The 26886-nt window shown below is 44.3% G+C and overlaps 1 protein-coding gene across 1 annotated transcript in view; it reads right to left on the bottom strand.

The window, feature by feature from the left end:
• TM9SF3 (transmembrane 9 superfamily member 3) overlaps nt 1-26886 on the bottom strand; it is a 620447-nt gene that overhangs the window by 533150 nt on the left and 60411 nt on the right. Inside the window, exon 2 of the mRNA XM_069610571.1 lies at nt 11997-12192. Coding sequence (XP_069466672.1) covers nt 11997-12192 — 196 coding nt within the window. The remainder of the gene's footprint in view (nt 1-11996; nt 12193-26886) is intronic.

A 26886-nucleotide genomic window follows, 5' to 3' on the forward strand; every position in this document is an offset into this window, starting at 1 on the left:
ACGTTATTCCCTCCCATGCTGAAAGGAACGATGTTAGCCGGCCCCCGACCGGTGATGCATGGGAGGGGACCCGAATCTTCGGGTCATTTGTTGGTATTGGGCGTGGGGCCTTTGGGACTGGAGCCGCGCCCTCTTCCTTTGCCACGACGTTGGCCTCTTTGACTGAACTGGGTGCTTTGGTTAGAGGGCCAGTTGGTAGCAGAGTAAAATTGCTGTTGGCTTTGTTGCTGGCGTTGGCCACGAAAGGAGCGTCTATTGCCATAGCTGCGTCTGTTAGGTGGCCTAGAAATTTGGTCAAGAGTCTTGATGGTATCAAACTCCTTCTTTGCATGTTCTAGGGCCTCATCAACTGCTTTTCCAAACAGATGTGTTTGTTCTATGGGTTTATTTATCAGGGAAGCCTGTGTTTCCGGCTTAAAACCCGAATTGCGCAACCAGACATGGCGTTTGAGAAGTATTCCCTGAACAAGGGAACGGCCAGCTGTCTCTGCGGCATCTAAGGAGTTCTTTACGATGCCCTGGTTTACAAGAGTTCCCTCTGATATTATAGCTAGCAGGCAAGAACGCAGGGGTTCTGGTGCTTCCTCTGCTTCGCTGCGCAGCTTGCTCCACTGTGCATCTGCTTAGCTAGCTAGTAGGGAATTGTTATTTGCAATCCTGGTTGAGAAGGCGGCGGAGGTCGTGATTCTCTTCCCAAGTGCATAGAGCTTCTTGCCCTCTTTGTCAGGTGGTGCCTCACTAGTAGATAGTGGTACCCCCGCTCTTTTTCTTGTATTAGTCACTACAAGGGAGTCCGGAATAGAATGTCCCCTGATGTACAAAGGGTCAGAGGACGAAGGGCTGAAGAGCTTTTCTATCCGAGGGTTGACCCCTCTGACTAAGGCTGGATTGGAAAGGGAAGGAGTTATTCTTCTCTTTATAGAAGCCAGGAGCGGAATAGACTGACTGACCGGGGCTTTTTCTTTAATAACTCTTTCTACAAAGTCTATGTCCGGAAGAGTCTCCCCTGTGTCTATTTCAAAATGCGCTGCTGCCTTGCGCAACAGTGCATTAAGTGAAGGTTGGTCATCTATGGGGGAGGTGTTTCCAATAGGGGAGTCCTTGGGAGGAGAAGGCTGAAAGACATCAGGGTCTGAGTGCACTGATGGGGATTGCCAAGGCTGCACTGATGGGGAGTGCCAGGGCTGTGAAGTAGCTGTATCCTCTTCAAAAGCTCATGCACTAGTGTAAGGGTCTTCTTCAAACCTCTCTTCCTCATGTTCTTCCTCTCCACCCAAACACTCCTCATCTTCCTGGAGGTATTGCTCCTCTTCAGTGAGGTCATATGCGTCTGTAGAAGGGGGAAACAGCCTAGGAATCTTGACCCTAGGGTCATCCTGGGTCCATTCTCTTGGTCTTTTGGGTGTGGGTGGGTTTTGGCTACCCAAAAACCTTTCCATTTTTTCCATACAAGAATGGAGTCTTTCAAGGGTCTCATGGGGAACCCCTGAATAGTCTAGAGGGGGGAAATCAGTGTTTTCACCTTCAAAACGCTTAGAACGCTCCCACAACGTCGACGAAAGGTTTCCGTCGCCCTCAGAAAAGCCCTCCGGTAGTTCAGAAGTGCCCTTAGATGAAGGGGGCAGTTCCTGGCTACTTTTGTGCTTTTTTGGCGTTTCTATATCTTTTGGTGCGGTATTCGACGTCTGTTTCGTCGTCCGCTTACGTTTGTCCTCGGAAACAATTCTCGCCAGGCTCTCGACAACGAGTTCGTCAGTAGAGGGTTCTGGAGTCGACGTTGCTTGCGTTACGCGTTGTTTCTCGACGGCCACTCTATGGAGTGTTACATCGGATGTTTTTGAGGTAGCGCCCGTGTTAGATGAAAGCCCAATCGCTGGTCGCGGCTGCGTTTGCGGGTGGGGCTTGAGACCATTACAGTCTGAGGTAGACGCCGGAGTGCCCTGCGCCCCCTTCGGCGCTGATGGATCCTTCGTCCTCGACGAAGAAGAGCCGTGGGTTGTGTGCTTAGGCCTATGGGGTCTGTGTGCGTCCTTGTCGCCGGGGTGTTCATCCCCATAAGCAGGGCGTGAGCCGAGCCCGTCGGGGCCGGGGACGGACGTCAAGGAGCGCGAGCGCTCTTTCTGGGCGTTAATGACTTCCGTAACGGATGTCGAGTTATCACCCTCCTCGTCACTTTCTGTAACAGCGGCGGCGCGTGAGGAAATTGACTTCGACATAGCGTAGTCCGCCCACCTCTTAACTTTCCGTTCTTTAAGAGTTCTTGGTTTCAAGAGCTTACAGGCCGCGCAGCTGTCCTATTTATGATCGAGGGGCAAGCAACGATTACAGAGCTTGTGTTTGTCCTTCCAAGTGTATTTGCCTCTACAGCGTGGGCAAAACTTAAAAGGTGTCCTCTCCATAGCTGAGGCAATAATAACTGGTGATAACAACCCCAAGGGAAAGATAGGGGAGAAAGAGACATTCTCGACGAGAAGATAAAAGTTCGAACCCCCACTCTCCCTACTGTATGTTGGCCGGCGAGGCCTGGCCACGTGTTCGGCAGCGCCGAAGGATCTCTCCGTCTCTTCCCCTCCGTCGAAAACTTGCTCGGCGGAGAAACAGCTTCACAGCTGACGTCGAGGGGAGGGATCTTTAACAATAAGTATATATAAAGGACCGAGGTCCGCAGTAAGTGTTTAGCAATGTCTCTCTAGGAGCTCCGCGTAAGGCGACCATAAGCTGGGCGGAAAAAAACAATCTGAGGGACCTCGACGCGTGAGGGATTGTGGGTACAACGCACGTCACTATAGGGATAGTGTTACAAACACGCCTTGTCGACGTCCCCTTTTCGACTAGGAAAAACAAAATGCAATACTCCGCAGTGACCACTGGATGTCGGACCTATGCACAGCATGTGATTCTAAGCAGATTAACAAACATCAGAAATATATATATAACAGAATGAAAATGACAGGCAGTTATATAGATTACTTTGGGAGTTGGATCTACCCAGACTTGTATCAGACGACTTCACATTATTAGATTCTCAGATAACAATAGAAGTAGTCCTATCAAAAATAAAAGGAATGGAGAGTGGTAAATTCCCAGGGGAGGAAGGTTACCAATAGCTTTTATAAGATGTTCCGCCCCCTACACTTCATTTGTTCAATAATGTACTACACGGGAACCCACTAGGGAGATTTAGGTTAGGGGCTATAATCACTTATTCTGAAAGCCGGGAAATATGCAGTAAGTGCGCCTCATATAGACCCATCTCCTTATTGAACGGATATGTAAAGATACTGCCCAAAGTATTGGGGAACAAAATGGATAGCCTTCTCCCGATCCTTATCCAGGAGGACCAGGTGGGATCCATTAGGGGCACAAGGCTTAGATAACATAGGAAAAATGCTTAATCTAATCCACCTTTCACAAACCCGAAAGGAGGCACCCCTACCTGGTCCCCTTTGATGCTGAAAAAGCATTCAATCAAGTGGAGTGGGTGTTTGTATGTGTAATCCTGAGTCTGGTGAGGTTTGGAATTAGGGAGAGGTTCCGGAAATGGGTGGCCTTTGTGTACGATGGCCCAAAGGCCAGTGATGGTTAATGGTACATTATCTAACCCACTCCAACTAATTAGAGGGCAGAGTGGTCCCTAGTCCCCCCTCCCTCTCCTTCTCACCTTAGCATTAGAACCATTAGCAGTTTCAATCAGAAAGGATCCCGGGATCAGGAGTATTACTGGGGGGGCTGATAGGTAGAGTTCCAACTCTCCTTATTTAACGAGGACATCCATGGATACCTATCAAAACCCAGGGGAGTCACTACGAGAGGGGAGTCTTACAAGAGTATGCAATGTTCACAGAACTTGAGATAAATCTCGCCATGTCCTGTATCTTTCCCGTAGGTGAAACCGAGATAACAACCAACACCGGGAAGTGGGGGGGAGGGGGACTTTTACAGGACGACCATTGAGCAACGATCCATAAAATATCTGCGCATTATAATCCCCAGGGATCTTGACGAGCTCTACAGACATAATTATGAGCCATTCACAGAAGTGCTGAAACAGGACTTCAAAAGATGGGTTGTGGTCAGGTTATCCTGGTTTGGCCAGATTCTCCAACTTCTTTTGCTATCCACCTTGCTCCCCACGGCCATTCCGAAAATTCTTTTAGGGAATTAGACCACATTGTCTATTAGTTTATTTGGCAGGGACAGAGAGCTAGAGACGGGTTAAAGACTGACTCTGCCCAAAGAGGAGGGTGGCCTTGGGTTTCCGGATTACTTTCTATGCTATAAGGACGTGCAGCTCAGAATTATGCTAGAACACATACGCAATGATAGTACGTATTGGTCATATTTAGAACACTTAGAGAACCACCCAAGAAAGGTTAGAGACCTCTTGTGGCACCAGAGTTGATACCACGTGAGATCCAGAGGCATCCAACATTAGAGTTGATGTGGGATTTATGAAGAAACTCGAGGGCCAATCAGAACCCTTCGACATGCCGATCCCTAGAGTTCTTGGTTGGGCCCTCTGAAAGATTTGTACAGAACAGAGGTACACATACAAATAGTTGAGCCTGGTACTAAAAGGGTGAGCCATCTCCTTTCTGAGGGCCAACTCCAGAGTTATGCGGAAGTGCAGGAGATGCTGGGGAAGGATAACGTAGAGGTGTTCTATTACTTAAGACACCAAGGTAGCTTGCTCAACTCCAAGTGTAAGGAGACCCTGGTCAGGCAACTTACCCCGTTTGAGAAGGTTCTTGGAATGGTCCAAATAAGAAATAAGGCATCATTTCTAAATTGTATATAATATTCGGATCATTAGCAGCCAGAAAGACAATCCTAAATTGAAGGCCTAGTGGGAAAAGGTGGTTGGTGCTCTGATCCCCAACAACCTCTGGGTGAAAATTATATACGGTCGGATTCCACAAGACCCCGTCAACACAAGCTATGGAACAGAAGACATGCATTACTTACCGTAACAGCATTTCTGATGGTTGTATCTGCTTAGATTCACATACTGTGCATAGTCCGACAACAGTGGTCACTACGGAGTATTGTTCTTCGAAAGTCGAAAAGGGGACGCCGACATAGGCGTGTCTGTAATACTATCCCTATAGTGACGTGTAGTGTACCAAAAATCCATCACACGTCGAGGTCCCTCTGTTTGTATTTTTCTGCCATGAGGGAGCCTTATCACTAAGTGAGAGTACAGAAAAGAGAAAGTAATAAGACATCTATGTACCTTCCATCCGAGCAGGGAGGAAGGGTGGGCGCATGTGAATCTAAGCAGATACAACCATTAGAAATGCTTTTACGGTAAGTAATGCATGTCTTCTGAGGTTTGTTAATCTGCATAGAATCACATGTTGTGCATAGACTAGCGAGCAGTATCCGGAGTTGGAGGTGGGTTGTGAGAAAGAACAGTAGAGAAGATGTCTTAGTGCTGCTTGTCCCACCTGGGAATCAGATCTAGAATGGGCATCCAGACAATAGTGTTTTGTATAGGTGTATACAGAAATCCAGGTTGCCGCCTTGCAAATGGACTCAAGGGGAACATTTGCAATGAATGCTATGGATGCCCCAGTGCCTCGAGTAGAATGTGCTCTCGGCTTGAAGGGCAGTTCTCTCTTAGCAAGAGTGTAACATAGTGATGCATTGGACAATCCATCTAGATATAGTAGATTTGGAAACTTCATCTCCTCTTCCTGCCGCCACAGAGATAAAGAACGGATTAGTCTTTCTCAGTGGTCTAGTTCTTTCCATATAAAACATGACCGCTCTGCGCACATCAAGTGTGTGCAGGCTTTTATCTCCCAAGTTTGATGGGTGTTGAAAGAACGTTGGTAGTTCTATAGACTGGTTGACATGGAATTTTGAAATTAACTTTGGTGCAAACCTAGGGTGTGTGCGTAGAACCACCTTATCTCTGTGAACTGTTACAAAGGGATCTAGTATAATGCGCGCTTGTAGTTCACTCACTCTCCTAATGGAGGTGATAGCTATCAAGAAAGCAGTTTAAGAGTGAGATTCTTAAGGGTTGCTTCATGCATGGGTTCGAAGGGGGAGCCCATTAGCCTGGTTAGTACAACCTTCAGGTCCCATCCGGGAGCTGGGTTAGATATAGGAGGGTGAATTATTTTCACTCCTTCCATGAAGGCTTTAATAACTGGAACTTTCCACCATGACACCTTATGTTGAGACGTGGTGTATGCGGAGAGTGCAGCTAGGTGAACTTTAATAGAATTAAAGACCAATCCTGAGTCAGGTAAAGAACAATTTGTGTGGGAGAGCAGTCAACAGGGTTGATGCTCTTTGACTTACACCAGATGACAAACCGTTTCCACTTGCTAGAGTAGCAGTAACAAGTGTTCGGTTTCCTTGCCTCTCTGAGAATGTCCATGCATCTCTGTGGGAGCTGCAAATGTCCAAATTCTATGACCTCAGGAGCCAGGCTGCCAAGTTCAGGGTCTGTGGGCATGGGTGCAGCGTTCGGCCCCTGTCCTGTGACAGCATGTTGTACGGGCATGGTAGTCATGGTAGTTTCACCGGAGGAGACGGTGACTTCTCCATCAGAAGAACGAACTAGGGTTGTCAGGCCCACATGGGGGCTAACAGGTTCCTGGTGCATCTTGTGCACTATCTTGCTGCGAAGTGGAGTCGGGAGGAGGGCGGGGGGTGGAGCGTCGACAAATTTCCCTGACCATGTTATCCAGAGACTGTTCCCCTTGGAGCTGTTCTAGGGGTACCTGGAGGCATAATATTGGCATTGGGTGTTCTCCAGAGTTGCGAACAGGTCGATCTCTGGGAAGCCCCATTCTGCGAAAACGTTGGAGACAATGTCTTCGTGTAGTCGCCATTCATACTCTGCGGGCAGAGGTAAGTCTCTGCGGAGTTCATCTGCCAGAAGATTGAGTTCCCCTGGTACATGTTGAGATAACAGGAACATGTGTCCGAGACTCCACTTCCAGATGTTCTGGGACAGCTTGGACAGTCCTGGAGAGTGAGTGCCCCCTTGCTTGTTCAGGTAGTACATGGCTGTGGTGCTGTCTGTGAGGACCTGCACTGTTTTCCCTTGTAGGTGTGTGTGGAAAGCCTTCAGTGCTTTGAAGACCACCAGCAGTTCCAGCAAGTTTATGTGTTTGGACGCCACACTCGAGGCCAAACTCCGTGTGCAGTCTGATGGGATAGGTGAAGCCCCCCCCATCCTGTGAGGGATGAGTCTGTGGATAGAGTGGCTTCCACTGCGGGGGTGGCGAATGGTTTCCCCAACACAAGATTTTCCTTCGACCACCATCGCAGCGAGAGAACCAAGGCCTGTGAGACCACCACTAGATCGTCCCATTGTCTGCTGGCCTGACACCACTGGCTGTTGAGCCACTCTTGCATTGGACGCATGCACAAGCGCGCGAGGTACCAAATAAAAATACATGACACCATCATTCCTAGCAGTCGCATGGCTTTGCGTACCGTCACTTCTCGACCGGCAACATATTCAGGGCTCTCAAACAGCATATTTTGGACCCTCTCGTTGGAGGGAAAGACAAGGCAGTCCCTTTGTTCGAATTGAGGTTTTACCAATTTGTTTGCTGGGCGCAGATCTAGTACAGGGCGCATGGTTAAATCCTTTTTGGGTACAAGGAAGTACACTGAATAAATACCCTCCTTTACCTGTGATAGAGGCACGACCTCTATTGCTCCTTTTTCCAGTGGCAGTTCGACTTCCAGAAGAAGGATGGAGAGGTGTTCCGGTGACAGGAGTCTTCCCCTTGGGGGTCTGAATGTAGGGGACCGACTGAATTCGATGCAGTAACCGTGGGCTATTGTTGACAGTACCCAGCAGTCTGTGGCAATTTCCTCCCATGCTTGTAGGAATAATGTTAACCGGCCCCCGACCGGAGATGCATGGGAGGGGACACGAACTTTCAGGTCATTTGGTGTTGGCAGCTCTTCCCTTGCCACAATGTTGTCCTCTGAGCATATTGTCCACTGGTTCCCTGAGTGGAGGACCAGTTGCCTGTTAAGGAGTATTGTTGTTGGTTTTGTCGTTGGCCACGAAAAAAGCGTCTGTTGCCGTAACCTCGCTTATTAGGAGGTCTTGTAATTTGGTCCAGAGTCTTCAGGGTTTCAAATTCCTTCTTAGCTGTCTCCAGTGCGTCGTCACAACCTTACCAAACAAGTTTGAGTCTTCAAGGGGTTTGTTGATGAGGGACACCTGGGTTTCTGCCTTAAAACCAGAGTTCCTGAGCCAAACATGACGCTTAAGAAGTAACCCCTGCACTAGTGACCGGCCAGCCGTTTCCACAACATCTAGCGTGTTCTTAATGATGATTTGGTTTACCGGAGTACCTTCTGCCACAATGGTTAACAAACGGGTTTGTAAGGGCTCAGGAGCTTCTTGTAGGCCTTCGCGTAACATTCCCCCCATTGGGCATCACCGTAGCTTGCCAACAAAGAATTGTTATTGGCAATCCGAGTGGAGAAAGCTGCAGAGGATGTAATCCTTTTTCCCAAGGCATAAAACTTTTTCCCCTCTTTGTCTAGGGGTGCTTCGCTAGAAGATAGCGGAACCCCCGCCCTTTTCCTCGTGGTGGTTACTACCAGGGAATGGGGTATGGAGTGGCCCCTAATATATAAGGATCCGACGGTGAGGGACTAAAAAGCTTCTCAATTCTTGGGTTGACACCCCTAACCAATGCAGGTGTGGATAAAGATGGGACGAGGCGTCTCTTGACTGAGACAAGAAGGGGTATGGCCTGGCTAGTAGGTGGTTTTTCCATTATTTTCTCCACAAAGTCTACTTCTGGAGTAATTTCCCGTGTCAATTTCAAAATGTGCTGCCGCCTTGCATAGCAATGCATTGAAAGTGGGTTGGTCATCCACAGGTGACGGGTTTCTGACCGGTGTGGTCTGAGGAGAGGACAGATCTAAGACGTCAGGGTCTGTAGACGTCCCTGGAGACTGCCAGGGCTGTGATCCATCTATGTCTGGGTCTTCTTCAAAGTCCCCTAGAGGGTCTTTTAGATCCTCAGTATTTAGGAACTCTTCATCTTCGTGAAAATGTGGGTCCTCTTCAGTGCGGTCATATGTATCAATTTCCTCTTCGAGTGGGTCAAAGAGTCTTGGATATTTGGTCCTAGGGTCTTCATGGAGTATATCTCTTGGCCTTTTGGGTGTAATATGTTCAGGGGTGGACATAAATCTATCTAGTTTGTCCATACACGATTGAAATCTTTCCATAGTCCACTGGGATAACCCTGAACGGTCCAGTGGCGGAAATGTGTGCTCCTCCGCCTCTAGGCGTCGAGATCTCTCCCATAGCGTGGAATTTATACCCCCGTCGCCCTCCGAGAAACCTTCTCGTGGGCCCGACACTGGGGATGTATTTTTAGGTCTTCCCTTCGGCGGGTGGGGAGGTTCGGGCGTACCTTCCGTAGGTTTCGGCATCTCCCTGGCCTTGTGAGCAGGTGTCACAGACTTTTGCCGTTCTTCTTAGAGCATCAGTGGAGACTATTCTAGCCAGGCTTTCGACGACTATTTTGTCCGTCGAGGGCTGATCGTGAACAGTTTTCAGCAGTGCCGGTGCCTTTTCGCCGACGGTCGCTCTCTTACGAGGCGTTTCGTCTGACGTTTTGGTGGTAGCACTCTTAGTAGTGGACGGCCCAGTCGCTAGTCATGCATGCAGCTGCGGGGAGGGCTGGCGACCCTTGCGGTCGACGGAGGCTGCAGGAAGATTCGGCGTCTCCGTTGGTGCTGGGGCTTTCTTCGACTTAGTCGAGGAAGGTCCGTGGGTTGTGTGTTTAGTTTTTACTTTTTCATGTGCGTCGCCGGGGTGTACAACCCCATAAGTAGGGCGTGAGCCGAACCTTTCGGGGCTGGGGACAGACGCTGAGGAGCGGGAGCGCTCATTAGAGAGGTCGACAACCTCCGATACGGAGGTAGCGTTATCACTATCCCCCTCGTCACATTCAGAAGCGTCGGGTAAGGAACCGGCCTTCGGCATAGCGTAGGCTGCTCACCTCTTGACCCTGTGGTCCTAAGTTTTTGGACAAAGGAGTTTACAGGCCGCACAGCCGGCCTCGTTGTGGTCGAGGGGTAATCAGCGGTTACACCGCTTATGCTTATCCTTCCACATGAATTTGCCATTACAACGAGGGCAAAATCTAAAAGGAGTCCTCTCCATAGCTGAGGATGTAATAATAAGTGACAACGACCCAGAGGGAAAGGGGGGAGAAAGGCATTCTAGAAGAAAAAAGAAATGTCCACAACAACCCCCACTCTCCCTACTGTCTAGGCCGGCGAGGCGGGGCAACGTGTTCGGCAGCGCCGATAGGATCTCCTCCGTCAAAACCACCGCCGAAGATCTCGACTCGGCAGGGAAATTGCTTAGCCATCGAAAGAGGGCTGGAGGCGTTTTGGATTAACGATAACTGACAAAAAACGACCAAGGGTCGAATAAATGGTAATGGCAATGTCTCTTACGAGCTCTGCATAAGGCAACCAGTATTCTGGGTGGAAAAAAACAATTTGAGGGACCTAGACGCGTGAGAGATTTTGGGTACACTACACGTCACTATAGGGATAGTATTACAGGCACACCTATGTCGACGTCCCCTTTTTGACTTTCGGAAAACAAGATGCAATACTCCGCAGTGACCACTGGATGTCGGACTATGCACAGCATGTGATTCTAAGCAGATTAACAAACATCAGAACATTAAAATTCTGCATGGTTGGCACAGGGACCACGTGAAGTAATGTAATATGTTTGCCTGCTCCTCTCTTTCAGTAGGGGATGCAGGTGGGGACCTACGCCCACATGTGGTAGACATGTCCAACAATTCAGATCTTCTGGACAGAAATGCTGAGTTGTATGAAATACATTACAGGTCCCCCTAGAGCCTTACCCCCACTGGTCCCTCAAGAATCTAGATGGGAATCCCCACCAAAGAATGACGCCTATAGAGATGTCAGAGGCACTTCTACGTACAGGGAGACTGGCAGTAGAACAAAAATGGAGACAACTCTCTGTGCCGGATTAATTAGATTGGCTGAAAAAGGTATGGGATATCCATCTAATCGCAAAATGCACATATACGACCCATGACAACTTCTCAACCTTTACAGAGCAGTGTGGTATCTTGACCTGAGGCACACCCCCAGCAGGCAGCCCAGGATACGATTAACATCTAGCCCTGGAGGAAAGACAGTCTACTCCTTGTCTGTCAGCACCTCTCCCAGAGAGGGTATTGAGGGGGAAGAGTAGGGGGGGCTGGCAGGGTGCATGGGGGATTGGGGCAAAGAAGGGAAAAAGAAGAAAAAAAAAAGCCAAGCAGAGGTGAAACAAGTGGCTTCTCGCTCTAAAGTAATAGGTCAACTGGAGATGTTGCAATAATCTGTGTTGTGCTTACACAACCAAATGATTCATGTGCTTTGTCCAGTCTAACCCCCTTTATATGTTAACGTTTAACCAGAGGTACTATTTGCATTTAAGATGCTATATCGGAATTGAATCTTGTTAGCCAGGGTGCAAAACATGTACTCGCCACTAGCCATTGGCTAGTGATATTTGACTCTTGGCGAGTAAGAAATTGTGTGCTGTATGAATGTATAGAATTGAAGTGGTAAGTGAGTTTTTTTAATGGCTGCCATGTAGCTAGCAACTTGAATGTGTGCTCTCTGTTTTTAGCCATTAAAGGGAACAATGAGTCCCAATTTGAGTTCACCCTTGACCAGTAAGGTTTGATGCGCATTTCAGAAGAATGCAAGTCTTCCCTGCAAGTCTTCCCTCTGTCATCCATTTACTGTAAGTTGTGCTTCTTTGACAAGTTTAATAACAGACAAAAAATATAATTCAGACAACGCAGGCACTATTATTATTTGCAATAAACACAACAAATATCAAATAAGTTTGGTCAGAAAGGCTGGGAAGTACCAACATTTCGTCATTCATTTTCTGCACAGCAAACCATACAAAAAAGTTGATCAAAAAGTTAAATAATTTGTACCTTTAAATCTGATGTCTAAACCACTAAATTCCAATTCAACTCCTTGAAGAGCTTCTCCTAACGTTTCATGGTAGTGGTCAATACTTTTTTTTGTACCAACGCAAAACGGAAGAGAGAAGTATTTATATGTCTCTTGTCGATTATGATACGGTCCAACTGTATTCATCCATAAGACAACTTCTTCTTTGTCATCATACTGAAAAAGAAAACAAGTAGTTAAAGCATTACAATATTACTGATGAACCTAGATTCTGTAAAAGAAGGTATTATTTCAGTAAGAAAATCTGTAAAATGTTACTCACAATGGCAACGTATGCGCAATTCTATTAGTACACTGGAGGGGGGGCCCTCAGTTAATGAGGCTGCTTGAGAACATGGGTGTTACTCTCCGATAAAATTTGCTCTTCTGTTGCCATAATTGAACATCACACCCAACTAGCTCATCCTTGAGCACGTGTGCCTTTGCTTTAAAATCGAAAAAAATAATATTCAAACAAAACCTTTACCACCTGCTGCATTCTTGAGCTTCTAGGAAGTTTTCAGTTTCTACTATGGCCACACAGAACATTAAAAGTGGACTACCCTGAAAATGCTGCAGTGATGAAAATGTAACTGGGCAGAGTTATTGGTTTAAAAAAAAAAAAAGAAATAGGCTTGAACACCCACATCTTTCATTCATGCGCGATAATGGCAATAAAAACCTTGGTGGTAACTGCACCACCGAGCATGCTTTGAATGCCCTTGCTTTGCATGGGCCCTTAACTTGGTTGTTGCAGGCAGGGTGTGCCCACCAACCAGGCCGTTATCAACAGTGCATTCAGTTTGTGGCCATCTGCAACTGTAGGACACAGATTAGGATAAGGGAATGTCTACATGGACAAAACAGGAAGGTTGATCTGGCTTATTCAGATCATACAGTGGAAAGGATGGGAAGAACACGAAGGTGTGGTATTCATTTGTTTTGATGGGCTTCTCTGGTCCTCCCAGGTGAAGGTGCATCCTCCAGATTAATCCCTGGTTTTGTCCTTTGAACATCAATTTCTTAAGGGGTACAGGATGGGATAAACAGCTGAAGGACCAAAGTGTGCCTAATACAACAACTCAAAACGGGACGTCTAGACTGAAAGTGTAAGGATAGAGAACTAATTAGGGATAAGTGCCCATCTAAAAAGGACTGTTCTTGTCTGGATCCTCCAGTCTTAGTGTTATGGTGCCCATCTTGCGTCTTGATTTTGGGTTTCTTCTTGGCAAAGCTATTTCTTCCCTCTGGTTATGGGTGGCTACACTCGTTCCCTGGGTGTGACTAACACTTTGCTAACTGCAAGTAGGCACTCTTTTCTGTTGCATTAGGAAGCTAATTCCTAGCAAAAAAGTCTCCACTCACTTCCTCTTCCCCTGTAATTACCTTTAGCTTATCACAAGTATTTTTTCCCCCTTGCCCGGGTCAGGAACAGAATCGGCACTAATATTAGTTTGGGACAACCTAAAAACAAATGCAGACTCCAAATGCAACCTCGGCTCCGATTCTGCTCGACCTCTCCGCAGCCTTCGACTCAGTAAGCCAGGACACCCTAACCAAAAGATTGGAAGATATAGGTATAACAGACATGGCACTACTTTGGATTAAATCATTCCTTGCAGACAGGACAGAAACCGTATGGATAAAACCCTTCAAATCCACGAGTTAACAACTGTGGAGTACCACAAGGATCCTCACTATCGCCACTATACTTCAACATCTACCAGACTCCAGTAATAAGGCTCTTAAAAAAATACATTACATGCTACAACTACACAGACGACACTCAAATCATCTACAGATACTCAAGCCGATCACTCAACCCTAACAGAATGTCTAAAAGACGTCTTTGACTGGATGAACGCCAACAACTTGAAAATCAACCCAGGAAAGACCGAAATTGTGATTATATCCAAAAACCAAGAGAACACCACCTACATTCCATGGCCGACAGAAATGGGAACCGCGCCCAACCCATCTAAGGTTGTAAAAAATCTGGGAGTCTTAATGGACAACGCCCTAACCTTAGAACCACAAGTAAATGCAATAATCAAAAAATTCTTCTTTCTCCTTCACACAACAAGAAGAATCCTATCCTTCATCTCCTTCATCCACAAAACACCAACAATCGTTGCCCTCATCACGGCAACAATAGACTACACAAACAGACTCTACCTCAGGATTCCAGAACACCACCTGAAGAAATTACAACGCATCCAAAATGCAGCAACCAGACTCCTCCTCAAACTATCCAGAAGAGACCACATCACTCCACCACCACAAATACTACTTTGGCTCCAAATCAAACATTGTATCACGTTCAAAACAATGTGCATAAAACCCAGGGCAATTAGCGGACAGGGAGCAGAATTCCTACAAAAGAAAATAATCTACCAGCCAATGAGACTCCTTAGATCAAGCAATGAAACCCACCTGGAACCAAAACCATAAGTCAAGAAAAAACTAGGGGGGTCCCCTTTCTCCCACCTGGCAGCAAAAACCTGAAACAACATCCTGAAAGAAATAAACACCAAAGACCACCTACAATTTAGAAACCGTCTAAAAACCTGGCTCTTCAACACCTCGGAACCAAATTGAAACTAAACAATCAAACAGGAAACACAAAGAACAGATTGACCGGATATATGATGGCACAGACAACACCCAGAACCGACTAAGGAAACTCCTACAACAACAAAAGAGACAGCACTAGGTGGAATAGAACACTAGCGACAACCCCATGAGGACAGATTTAGCCTACATGCCCAACACTACCAACAACCTTACCCACTCCATGAACATTAGCAAGTGCCACACTTAAATAGAATTATGAATGTCAGCAAGTACCACATTTAGATAGAATTGTGAACATTAGCCTGTGTCACATCTAGACAGGATTATGAATGTCGGCCAGTGCCACATCTAGACAGAGAAGCGAATATTAACCCTTGCCACATCTAGACTGCATTGGGAATATTACCAATGCCATATTTAGATACAATTGTAAATACTAGCTTGATTCTCATCTAGATAGGTTTTGAAGGAGGGCCAGTGCCAAATCTGGATATAATAGTGAATATTGGCATATGTCATATATAGACAGGATTGTGAATATTAGCCAGTGCCGGATTTAGATAGAAATGCAGATATATTCACGCGCCACATCTAGCAAGAACGTGGACATTTAGCACATATCACTTCTAGATAGCAAGGCCAATAACCAACTCACTAACAATTTCACCCCTCTGAATACACCTCTCAAACCAACTAAACACAACCACAACCCTAAAGCACAACAAACCGCACAAACTTCACTAAACCGCAACAAAACAAACCACACACAGCTTCGCACAACAGCACACCGCAACTACCGAGCGGAAAGCACCCCCAAGCTCAGCGAACGGTGTTAACCGAACTGAAGCTGCCAACAGCACATCACTGCTCTCTTGTACTTATCCCGCTCTTTCCCACTAACTTCATCCCCCACCCCCTTTCCTTTTCAGATCCGCCAGAGCGCCAGGAGACCACTCCGGTGGTGATAGTGCATAGTACAAATATCCTTTAACATTGTCAAACTGTATTCATTACCCACCAATCCAGGTCCGGCCTTCTGTTCCCGAAGTATCAACAGGCTCTAGTCTCTGGCCCTTAGCAGGGTCTGAGATAAAGCCCTCAAAGGCCTTGCAGCAAATTGTTCTTTTCTTCAGTTCTCAGGCAGTGGCTGAGTTATAGCCCCCGCCCCCACCCCACCCACTCCACATCAGGCTTTCAAGTTTAATTATTTCCCTCTGGTCCTCTTCCACAGTCTGTTTTTCACCCCAGAGTCCAGCGCGCTCTATGGTTCTGATTTTCGTCCTGGGGCTTCCTCTGTCCTATGATATTTTTATCTTCTCACTCAGCAAGGGAAGGGGTGCCCTTCTCACCATATTAAGAGGTTTAAGGAAGATTTTTCCACAGCTCTCTGGCAAGGGATGTAAAACTACCTAACATAGTTCCAAGCAAAGCATATATGAGACCTCACTGGAATGGTAGCTTTGGCAGAGTAGTCAGGCTTAACTCAAAGAGGGAGGCGGGCTGGTAGTGAAGTACAGTTATTCCTAATATTTACCCCCAGAGAGTACACCACACTGGTATACAGAAAAAAAAAATAATACAAAAAAAAAAAAATTTAAAAAAAATCACACTTGCACATAAAGAAAATTACATCTGAATATGTACTTTGGGTTGCACATCACATTGTAACAGTGCATGTACACAAAACATAATGGGCCAAAACAACCGTACCCACTCCTAACAAAGGCCCACTTCCTGGTGGTAGGCACCAGAGAGATAAGGGGCTTACGGAAGAGGGTGAAAAGACAACCCTAGATAACAGTAAAACACATTTAGAGTCATATTTATGACCCATTATGCCAGGCATGATAACAGAATGCATCCCAACACTTCTATCACATGGTAGCATTCATGATACATGATTTATTACACGTACCAATTGGAGGGAGAACAAGAATGTAACACTTGGATAAAAACGCCCAGGGGCTAACAACATTCTGGGTTAAATTAGGCAGATAACGACTCATAAGGTTTAATTACATGCCAAGCAATTAGGCACAAAAGTAACCAATACACAGAATGTAATACAAGGATTGAAAAATGCACAATAAATCAAAGGATTAGCTAAAAATCTCTTTCTAGGTCGAAAAACTCCAGGGACACAAGGGGAACACAGCAAAAAGGTCAACGTTTAGTTAAGTACCCTTTAAAGTTATTTAAGTAGAGTTTTTCAAGTTGGCAAAAAGGGCCATAGAAAATACCAGGACACAGTAAATAGGCACAGCAATGGTTATAAGGGGAAAAAGTCAGGTAAGTAAGTCCGAATTCATAGATGTATAAAAAGGTGTAAACTTACCCCAGAGGACACCAGAGGAGGGAGGCCCGCTCAAAAAGATAAAGTACCAGGATTGAGAACTAAAAGCCGCAGGAAGACAGAAGTAAAGTAGGATTCAGGTCAATTTAACTATGGCAAATCGTGCTAGAAGGAGACCTGCTGAAAGCGACGACCATAGAGTCAGGTGATACTCCACCAACCGCGGGTCCATGGGCAACTACTTATGGCACCTATTTTGAAGAAAATGGCCCGGGACGGCAAAAAGATCCATTGGACAAAAGTAATCTGTTCACAGAATCCGGCCACCCAGGGCTTTTATCCCTGTAACGATGACCCAGATGACCCAGATGACCCAAAATAAGAAGAATCAGCTTTCCCACAAGGGCGACACACTGGTGAAAACAAGCAAGGAGGAAGGCACCAGAAAGACAAAGCAACCAGACCAAGCAGATCCAGGTGGATTGGAGGGCAGGAAAGGTAAGACAGGCATCAGAAAATGCCCCAAGACAAACAAGGTTGGAGGCATCCCTAGACCACTTGATGCTGCCTCACGGTTCAAAATTGAGGGGAGCTGGGAGCCATTTAGCTCCTGCTTCTAGCATAGTACAGCCTGGTTAGCTTGAAACCAACAGCTACTTTTGGCTCCTAGGGACAAATGATGCCTTCCAAACATGTCAATATGACATTCACTTTGATTATTTGAGAAGGTTAATAAAGAAACATGAGAAAATGAGAACACATCTTGCATCTAATACACATTTAAAAGCAATGGTTCATACAAAATGGACACAAAGTTAAACATCTCTGGCTCCCCTGTGGTATCTCCTGCCTACTATGGGATGCCCAACACCCATGAGTTGGTTTAAACTCCTGCTCATTGAATATCAATTTCGAAACATGCGCCTGCTCAGTTTATGTGTAAAAGCTATAGGCATCCATAGAACATACCACAGCAGAACTCTACAAATGTCTTTCCTAAGCTTAAGACGGCATTATAGTTAAAATATATTAATTTTAGTAGTCGTTCAAACTTGCACTCAGGACATGCAAGTGTTAATTGACTCGGAAAGCAACGCAGGTGTGCTGCATGCATGTGAAGAACTGAGAGAAAGAGTGACTTTTATAAGTGGCAAATAGCTTACAACTTTAAACTTGTAGCCCAGATTTATAGAAAGAACTCCATCCAAAAATAATATGGATGACAATAAATATGTGCTTTAAAATGACATATATTTTTACTCCAGTCGAGAAAGGAAACAACCTATTTCACCAACTACATTTCCCTTTTATATTTCAAGCCTTCTAAAAAGTAATGACTCCACTACTCCTGCCTACAACCCATCTGGAGCACGATGTTCCCCAAACCCTGGCTCACCCACTTATGAAGAACGTGCAGTGTTTACCAGTTTCCTCACCAGTTTACTTTCCCTACATCTACTAAAACAGACAAGGGGGAAAGATGGCAGGCACACAGAGAAAAAGAGGCTTACTGGCTAAGATAAAAGAACAAAAAAAGGTAGTTCTCCAGATTCTTTTCATGCTTTGATCACTTCCTAGAGACATTGGGCAATTAAGAAAACCAGAAAGATTTTCTCAAACGGTCAGGTCCCACGAAGACTTATGGTATCTCACCCGACTCCCACCCTGTAACCACAGACTGTGCCACTTCACCTTGCCCCTCCACTCTTACTAACCCTTTATAGACCCATCAGAAAAGCAAATTAAATCCATGGGTCCTATCTTGCCCAAGCAAAGTCTTACCTTCTGGCCTTTTGTTAACATCTGGCTAGCACATGGCCTCCCTATTTCTCAGAAACCATAAGACAATGTGACGGATGTGAACAAGATGGCAATTTAGCAGCATTACATTAATGAAGCTCAGTTGCTCAATGCGTACTCTCTTCACACTTTTGTATTGGGGTCATAGGCACCATTAGTCTACATTTCACCAAGTGACAGTCTCTCTTCGTCAGGAAGCGGCAAATGAACACGTCCTTCTGCCCCCAGTCTGCTGCGCCTACTAGGTTCAGCAAGGGATTTCGTTAGGGCCTACGCATTCTCTTTAATCTTTGTGATTTTTCTGATTGTTATGTGTTTGTCCCAGAGTTTTGATTGGGCTCTTCCTTCGATGTCCCTTAAAGGATGTTTATAAAAAATTGTAGTAGCAAGTCTCTCCACTTTGTCAATTATTGACTTTTTCTCACCTGTTGATTCTGCAACTAAAAGGCAAAGGCAACATTGGTGCCATCTTGGATATGCTCTGGAACCAGCCCTTCAGCCCAGAGAAGCAAACATACAGTCTACTGCAACGTCTGTCTAACCACACCGCTTGCAGTCGCACAGTTCCCCACTCTATACAGCGGGTACGTTCAGAAAACAAATACCGGAGAAATCCTGGAACTGCGCATGTTTGAAAGTGAAAAAGGAAGGGTTCCCGACAGTCTTTTCCTGTTACTCCGCTTTGGAAGTTGGGGTTATAGTAATGCAGGGTGCTGGAGTTTTTAACACCCCTGATGGACTGAAAGGGAGCCTTGGCAAGAGGCAAGACTGCGGGATCCCTATTCATCTACCCTGTGGGAAGCACGTTGTGTAGCAGCCAGACCAATCTAGTCCCATGTGAGTGGCCCCCCCATCACAAAGGAATGGGGAATTCTACCACTCACTACACCTAGCTGCCATTCTATGGACATTGCAGTATAGAGACATAAGGGGGAAACCATATGCATTGGTTCTCTTGCATACTGCAGAATGTCATCAGTATACAGAGACATCATACGTTTAAATTGCTGGATACTATATAGGAGTTTCGGACAAATACGTCTGTGCATAGACGCCAGGTCCGTAATATACCCCATGGCCACTCACTTTTTTCATGTGGTTTCTGCCTGTCTTTACATTATCATTTAAATATTTTGGGATATGTGTCGACTTTGATCATAACAAGATATGATGCTAATGAAGTTGGAGCAGTTGACGAACTGGCAGCATAGCTTGAGAAATGGTGTAGGCTTTCTTGCTCCATCGTGGGACTTATTTTAAGAGCAAAGATGATCATGTTCCCTAGATTGTTGTGTATTTAAATCAATTCATATGTTTATCCCAAGGAAATTGTGACTTGATGGTCTGCTACCTATAGCAAAACAAAAAGAGGTGATGGTCGGAAAGGTTTATAATTAATCTCAACCTCTGGGGTTTAACTCAAATGCAAAATCAAGTGGGAGGATAACATTGGAAGACAGAGGATAAGGCTTATGTGCAATTAGGCCAAGGAGGTATCTAGGAACGACCGTCTTAAGCATATACATTTTACATTTCTGAATAGAGCTTATATCACTCCTGCTCCTGGGGGTAAATTTGGCTTTGATAATAGTTCTGAACATCCCAGATGTCAGAAGTCAATCTGCTGGGTTTTTTCAGATGGCCTGTTAAAACGATGGAGTATTTCCACAGTGGAATGAGGTACTAGGATACTTTGCGTTCGTGTCACCAAGTGGAAAATAGGTGTTATAAGTAAATGTATCTCCTACTTGTGATCTGATGTGATAGTTTATTATAACGCGCTTAATACCCAGAGGTTTCTAAGCGCGGACCCGGGGATCGAATCTGTGTTGCTCTGTGTCGTCTTGCTTCCAAGGCAAGCACGTTGCCGCTGAGCTATCCTCCCGAGTCAAAAGGTTGATAGTGATACATTGAAAGGCAAGGACTACACATACATTGATAAAGTGATAAAGGCAGGGGCAAATGTTTCACCCTGGGATAAGGGAAACGATTAAATCACTTTCAGCAGAGAGAGCGTCGCACAGTACAACTGAGGCTAGCTACTCTAAATGGGATTATTTATTAGGACTTCTTAAAGCTCCATCAGATCTGTTGCCATCATGAGGAACTGCAATATTTTCCCTTAGTACTCATAGATGGTATTATACTTTAGATTTGATATGCACGTTTAATTTGACTGATCGATAAGTGACACATTTCCTAGAGTGTACAATGATTAAGCAATAAGCTTTCTTTTTTAATTTATTCACTTGCACACAGAATTAACCAATGTTTGTGCTTTGTATTGATAGGCATAGGTAATTATTGCATACTTGGTTATTGAAAAATAAAATAAAAGAAATGCCAAAATACCTGACACAATGACTGCCCTACTTTCTTTTCTCCTCCTCCTCCTCCTCCCGACCAACCCTAAAACCCAAACCCCCACCCCCACCCCCACCCCTCATCCTCTACACTACTATATCTAATAACATGCATTTGACAATGAAAGGAGCCTGGTCTATGACTCAAAGAATATCACAGTGCCTTAAAGACATCCCGATATCTAATATTTGTATAGCTTCAACAATTCTAAATAATACATAATTTGGTTTCCAAGGTATTTTCTAATGTAACTAGTTAAACCCATCTTTCGCGTACTTTGTGTATGAAGGAAGTGGTAGTACAAGTGAATTTACAAGTCTGGGACGTAGAGCGCTCATGGCGGCTCTTGTTTAAGCTCTATGTACCAGTGGAATATACTGTCAAGATCCGGCGAATCTCTTGGTGCACCCGCAAAGAAAACAGAACGTACGTGTAGCGGAAACAACCCAGGCTGTGATCCTGAGACTGGCCTCGGGAGTGTACCATAAGCCTGGAAGTGTTGTAGTGTGGGGGAAGCAGAGCAAAACACACTAGTGGCCAATTAAACACACTTAACAAATGATTATCTTTTGTTCCAACGTGGAACACCTCGCTGTTTGATGAGAAGGTTTGCTTACATAGATTAGTGAGGAAAGTAAGGTTGAAAATCTTCTTTGATCAGAACCAACAATGGAACCTCAAACACCTACTGATGATCTACTTGAAATGCGTCCAAAGTGCTCTTTTGACCCTCAAATTCAAAATTCAGTACTGAATCTTATGGAAAAAAAAAATGTTCTACAAGACCTTAGCAGAATTAACTACAAGAGGAATACCCCATTGAATATCAAAAATAGTCAACTTGAGCATATAGAAAATCTGGCTAAAGACGAATTACTAACCATTAAACCTGCTGACAAGGGTGGAGCCATTGTTGTAATGGATAACTCATTCTACAATAAGAAATGTTTAGACCTACTTAGTGAGGAGGGAACATACATTAAACTAGACCTGGATCCCATTCTAGAGATTAAGTCACTAATTTTGAAGATGCTAGAAAAAGCAAAAGTCAATCATTGGATTAGTGACAAAACATTTGAATATCTGATCAACAAACACCCAATTACGCCTTTATTCCACGCATTGCCAAAGATTCACAAGGATCGCCTAAATCCACCACTGAGGCCTATAGTCGCCGGGACGGAAAGTATCTTTCGACCCTTGTTGGTTTATGTAGATATGCTACTTCAACCCCTTGTACAAGCAACCCCTACCTATCTAAAGGATACTAGGGATTTTCTTAATTGTTTGAAATAAATCACAGCGATTAATTCAGATTGCATTCTGTTCAGTCTTGATGGTGTAGTCTCTACACCGCAATACCTCATGGAGAAGGACTTGAAGCGGTTGAATGGCTACTTCTCAATACAGCCAACCTTAGAGGCGATGCTCAATTTGTCATTGAATTACTGAACATTATACTATACAATGGCTACTTCCGCTTTCTAGGAAAATACTACTTGCAGATCGCTGGAACCACCATGGGCTCCTCCATGGCCCCTATGTATGCAAACACTTTCATGTTTAAATTTGAGAGCGACCATGTACTAAATCACCCTAATTGGTCATCCTACATACTTATTTGGAAACGCTTCATTGATGATATTTTTGGGGTGGGGTGTGGTGTGGTACACATGAAGAGCTTGAATTATTCTTTACACACATTAATTCAGTCCATTCCAGGATTAAATTTACTATGGAAATTGTTAAGCCATCCTTGCATTTTTTGGATGTTAACCTCGAGATTGCCAATGGTAATATCATTACAAATATTTACCATAAAACGACAGATGCTAACAATTTATTACATTTCTATAGTTTTCACCCAAAAGCCATGCTACAAAGTCTCGCGTATGGTCAGATCCTGAGGCTTAAAAGAATTATCTCTACGATTATTGAAAAATTTAAACAAAGAGGGTATCCAAAAGATGTACTAAATGATGCCAAGATTAGATCCCTTAATGTCACAAGAAGCAATCTATTGAAACCCAAACCTCGTGAGAAAGACACTCCTCTATTATTTATATCTAAATTGTCCAGGAAAAGCCTCCAAATCAGTAAGAGTATCAAAAAACACTGGGAAATGCTACATAATGACCCGTCACTCTTTAGATTGTTCACAAGGTCCCAATGATGCGTTTTAAGGAGGTGTAATAATCTTAGAGACAAACTTATTAAGGCCGAAAGACCATCAAAGGACAATCAGCAATTTCTAATGACACAGAAAAAGGGCACTTCTCCGTCCCTCTGTTGCACACACTGCAACAATGTCACCAAGGGCAATCTGCTATCTCACCCTCAGACGGGCAAAAAAATAAATAAATAAATAAAGCTCTGCGATTACTCTACCTGTATGACATCGGGCGTAGTTTACACGATTAAATGCCCCTGTGGCAAATTATATGTAGGCCAAACTATGAGACCGGCCAAGGAAAGATTGACCGAACAGAAGTCCAAAGTACGATGCAACAACCAACGGTCGCCAGTAGCAAGACACTTCAACACCCCACCATCGCACAGATGATATATGATATGGCATTTGTAACGCGCCTATACACTAGTGTTTCGAGGCGCGAAGATGAGATTCCAGATTCTCGAAGTCATCAAAAAAAAACAGAAAGGGGGCGATTTCCATTCCCTTCTCCTTCAGAGAATTATTTTGGATTAATTTTCTGGATACCGTCCAACCGAAAGGGTTGAATGAGGAACATTCTCTCAATTGCTTTTTATAAGACTTTAGTTAAAAGTTTAGACTTATTTAATGTGTATTTTGTGATTTGTACGTTTAATTACTCTGTTATACTGACTGATGATTGATGCAATATTGTATGTACCCCTTTGTGAATCATTCCAGGGTATGTGACCTACTTTTCTCATTATTTGTACCATCCAACTGTCTTTATTGTCCATTTGATTTATAATCAAAGTCATCTAGTCAAACATAATTTTGGTGAACATTGTCTCTATTGTGATGCCAATAACTATTATGGAATATGTATACACACTAACGTTTCCGTAGTAGTAGCCTCCTAGTATCTAGGACAATCAATCCAGATCCATCTTTGGGTTATGTCTGTTAAAACATTTCTCTACCCAGACCCTTCAACCCCCTCCCCTTCTATTTTTTCTCTTATAATTCTCATAATTTACCAGATCTTCATGGCTTATGGATCATGTTTCATCTTGATATATCTAGTAGGCTCTCTTAATTTGAGGCGAACTTTCATACACTCCATACTAGTAACTATTTAAGCAGAGTGGTTTTTAATTCACTCCAATATGGCCCCCGCTCGAGTTCTAACGAGCCGTAGCCAGTCTTTCCTTTATTTTCACCTTTCGCTCAATCGTAAATGACGTATCGTGCTCCTTAGGCCATAACCCCTTTCCAAAATGGCATCTGGCGTTACCGTGGATACAGGCGCTGATGCACGATCCTCAGCTTCTGCCCGTGCTTCGTTGAATTCGGCTGCCTTGCGGGTTGACTGCACGCTAGGGATCCTCTGAAAAGAGTATTGTATAATCATTACTTACTCCACTTTTTCATTGCCTTTACATGCCTCTGTGCTAGTCGAAATAGTCTTGACTTCGAGGTCTACTCTAGACTGTTTTTGTGGAAGTGAGCATCCTGCTGGCTCCACGACCGTGAATGAATGAATTAATCATGATTTGTCTTTACTGCACCTTCGTCATTCGTATATTATAACGTTTATGGTAAGTGGCGTTTTTCAGCACCATTTACACCTCCAACTGTCATACTCTTCGATCCTCATTTTTTCATCCTTCACCCCATATCCTTATTTTTATCTTTTTTTCTTTTTTCTACAGTTTTTCACATTCATATTCTCGAGTCCTGGGATACGTTATGGTTTCCATAGATTATGGCAACTCAGCCTTTGCTGAATAGGATACCTCCTGTTGAACAATCGGTGAGCTTTTGTTTCTCTTTGCCTTTTGTGATCCCTCAGTTTCATTCATCTCTTAACTCTCTTGGCTCACGCCTTTCGTAACCTCTGTATTTTGTCTCTCGTATGTAGACCTCCTATCGTTATCTGACTTCCATGTCCTGCATGTATTCTCGGTCTATTTGGAGCTATTCCACAGTTATGTTCCTACTCTACATTAGTGCTTCCCATTACGTTCATTTACAGATATAGCAATAGTCTGTGCATTTTCCTTGCCCAATCCTGATGCGAGTTATCTTACTATATATCAATGCGCTTTAAATCACTTTTTGTCAGACTTTGACAGACCAGTTAGACATACTTACCCTGTAAATCGGAACCGCCTTTGCTGAATTTCAGCTGTGTCCTCCATGCTGCCTTCCAGGACCGACACAACTTCTTATTTATTTAGGGAATTGTCCCTCACCACGTATATCTTTACCCATTCACCAATCAGGTAATATACTGCTCCACATTTAATGAACGTTTGATTTTATTTAAACACAAGGTAGTCCTTAATATCTATGAGGCTCTTTCACATATGTCTGGGCGTTGCTCTCTGCTTTTCACCTTTCATGACACCTATTGAGAATTGATTTAATTGTATTCCAATTGTATGTTAAATATCAATCATATGAGACACTCAACTCCGCCAGCTAACTCTCCGTTGTCTGTAAAATTTAGATAAGAACTGTTAGGATTATGACAAATGTCTCAAAAAATGTTGGACTAATGTATAGACAATTGAGTATACTAGAAGCATTGTATCACAGAACATTGCTTATGTTCTATTTTATTTATTTCACAGTCCGTCTAGGCCTTTGAAGAAGAGGACTTTCTCCTCGAAACACGTTGCCAACAAGAACGGACAACTACCAACACGAAAATATATTTTTCTTTTCTCAAAAATTCTCTTTTTTTCCCGTGATATTTTATTTTAAGAAAATATACCTATATACACCTTTGTTCTACAAGACCTTGGTGTGGAAATTATTATTACTTTCTAAATTTTGTCAAATCTAATTAGATTTATTTCTGAGACTATAGTAGTTGGTTTTACCAACACAAGATAGTGTGCAGGGGACAGGAGGATTCAAATGTTGAATCTTCTCTTTTTTCGTGTTTTGTGTAGGGGCCTTGTGCCAAGACCTCAGTTCCTCCCCCGCACCTCAAATAGTTACCTATATTTACTACTATCCTCATCTCCAAATAATCATACTTGAAACCCTTGAATTTAGGAGTGCACCACTACCGTATTATACCGTATTATCAAGCAGTGCAGGTAAGTCAGAATGCAATAATCAAACCCCCACCCACTTACCCTCATAAAAGGTAATAAAGTACCCTAATCGTGAGACCAAACAGCCAGGTAAGGTGGAAAAAACTTCGGCCACAAACTTTATTAGACTATCAGCTATGTGTAAAAAACCAACCAACAAAAACAGAATGGTAAAAACACATTTTGGGGAACATGGGATCAGGCGAGCGGTGACCCTACTCTACCGTAGGGTCAATTTGAGGCTGATCGCTGCCACCCTTCACAGAAAAGCTTGCAACTTTATAATGACTAAGCGTTGAGCCGTGTCCGATTTTATTTTCACCACTCGTTTCCTTTTTATGTGGCATATTCCCCTTTTCCATTGCCTCTTGCGAGGCGTTCACTTTTTCTGGATTCATCCTCTTTCCAGATTTAGGTTTTAGTTAGATGTTGCCTTATTTAAATAGCCTCTTTAGAGGCGTTCATTTTCTGTCTTCTTTCCCTTTTCCAGAGATACATGTACCCAGTGTGTAGATTATTATTGGTGCTACCTACCCCTTGCACTTCTTTTGGGTGGTGGCGGGTTTGTTTCTGCCTCATGT

The sequence above is a fragment of the Ambystoma mexicanum genome, chromosome 8 (genome assembly GCF_040938575.1).
Source record: "Ambystoma mexicanum isolate Mex_15411 chromosome 8, UKY_AmexF1_1, whole genome shotgun sequence".
Taxonomy (NCBI): domain Eukaryota; kingdom Metazoa; phylum Chordata; class Amphibia; order Caudata; family Ambystomatidae; genus Ambystoma; species Ambystoma mexicanum.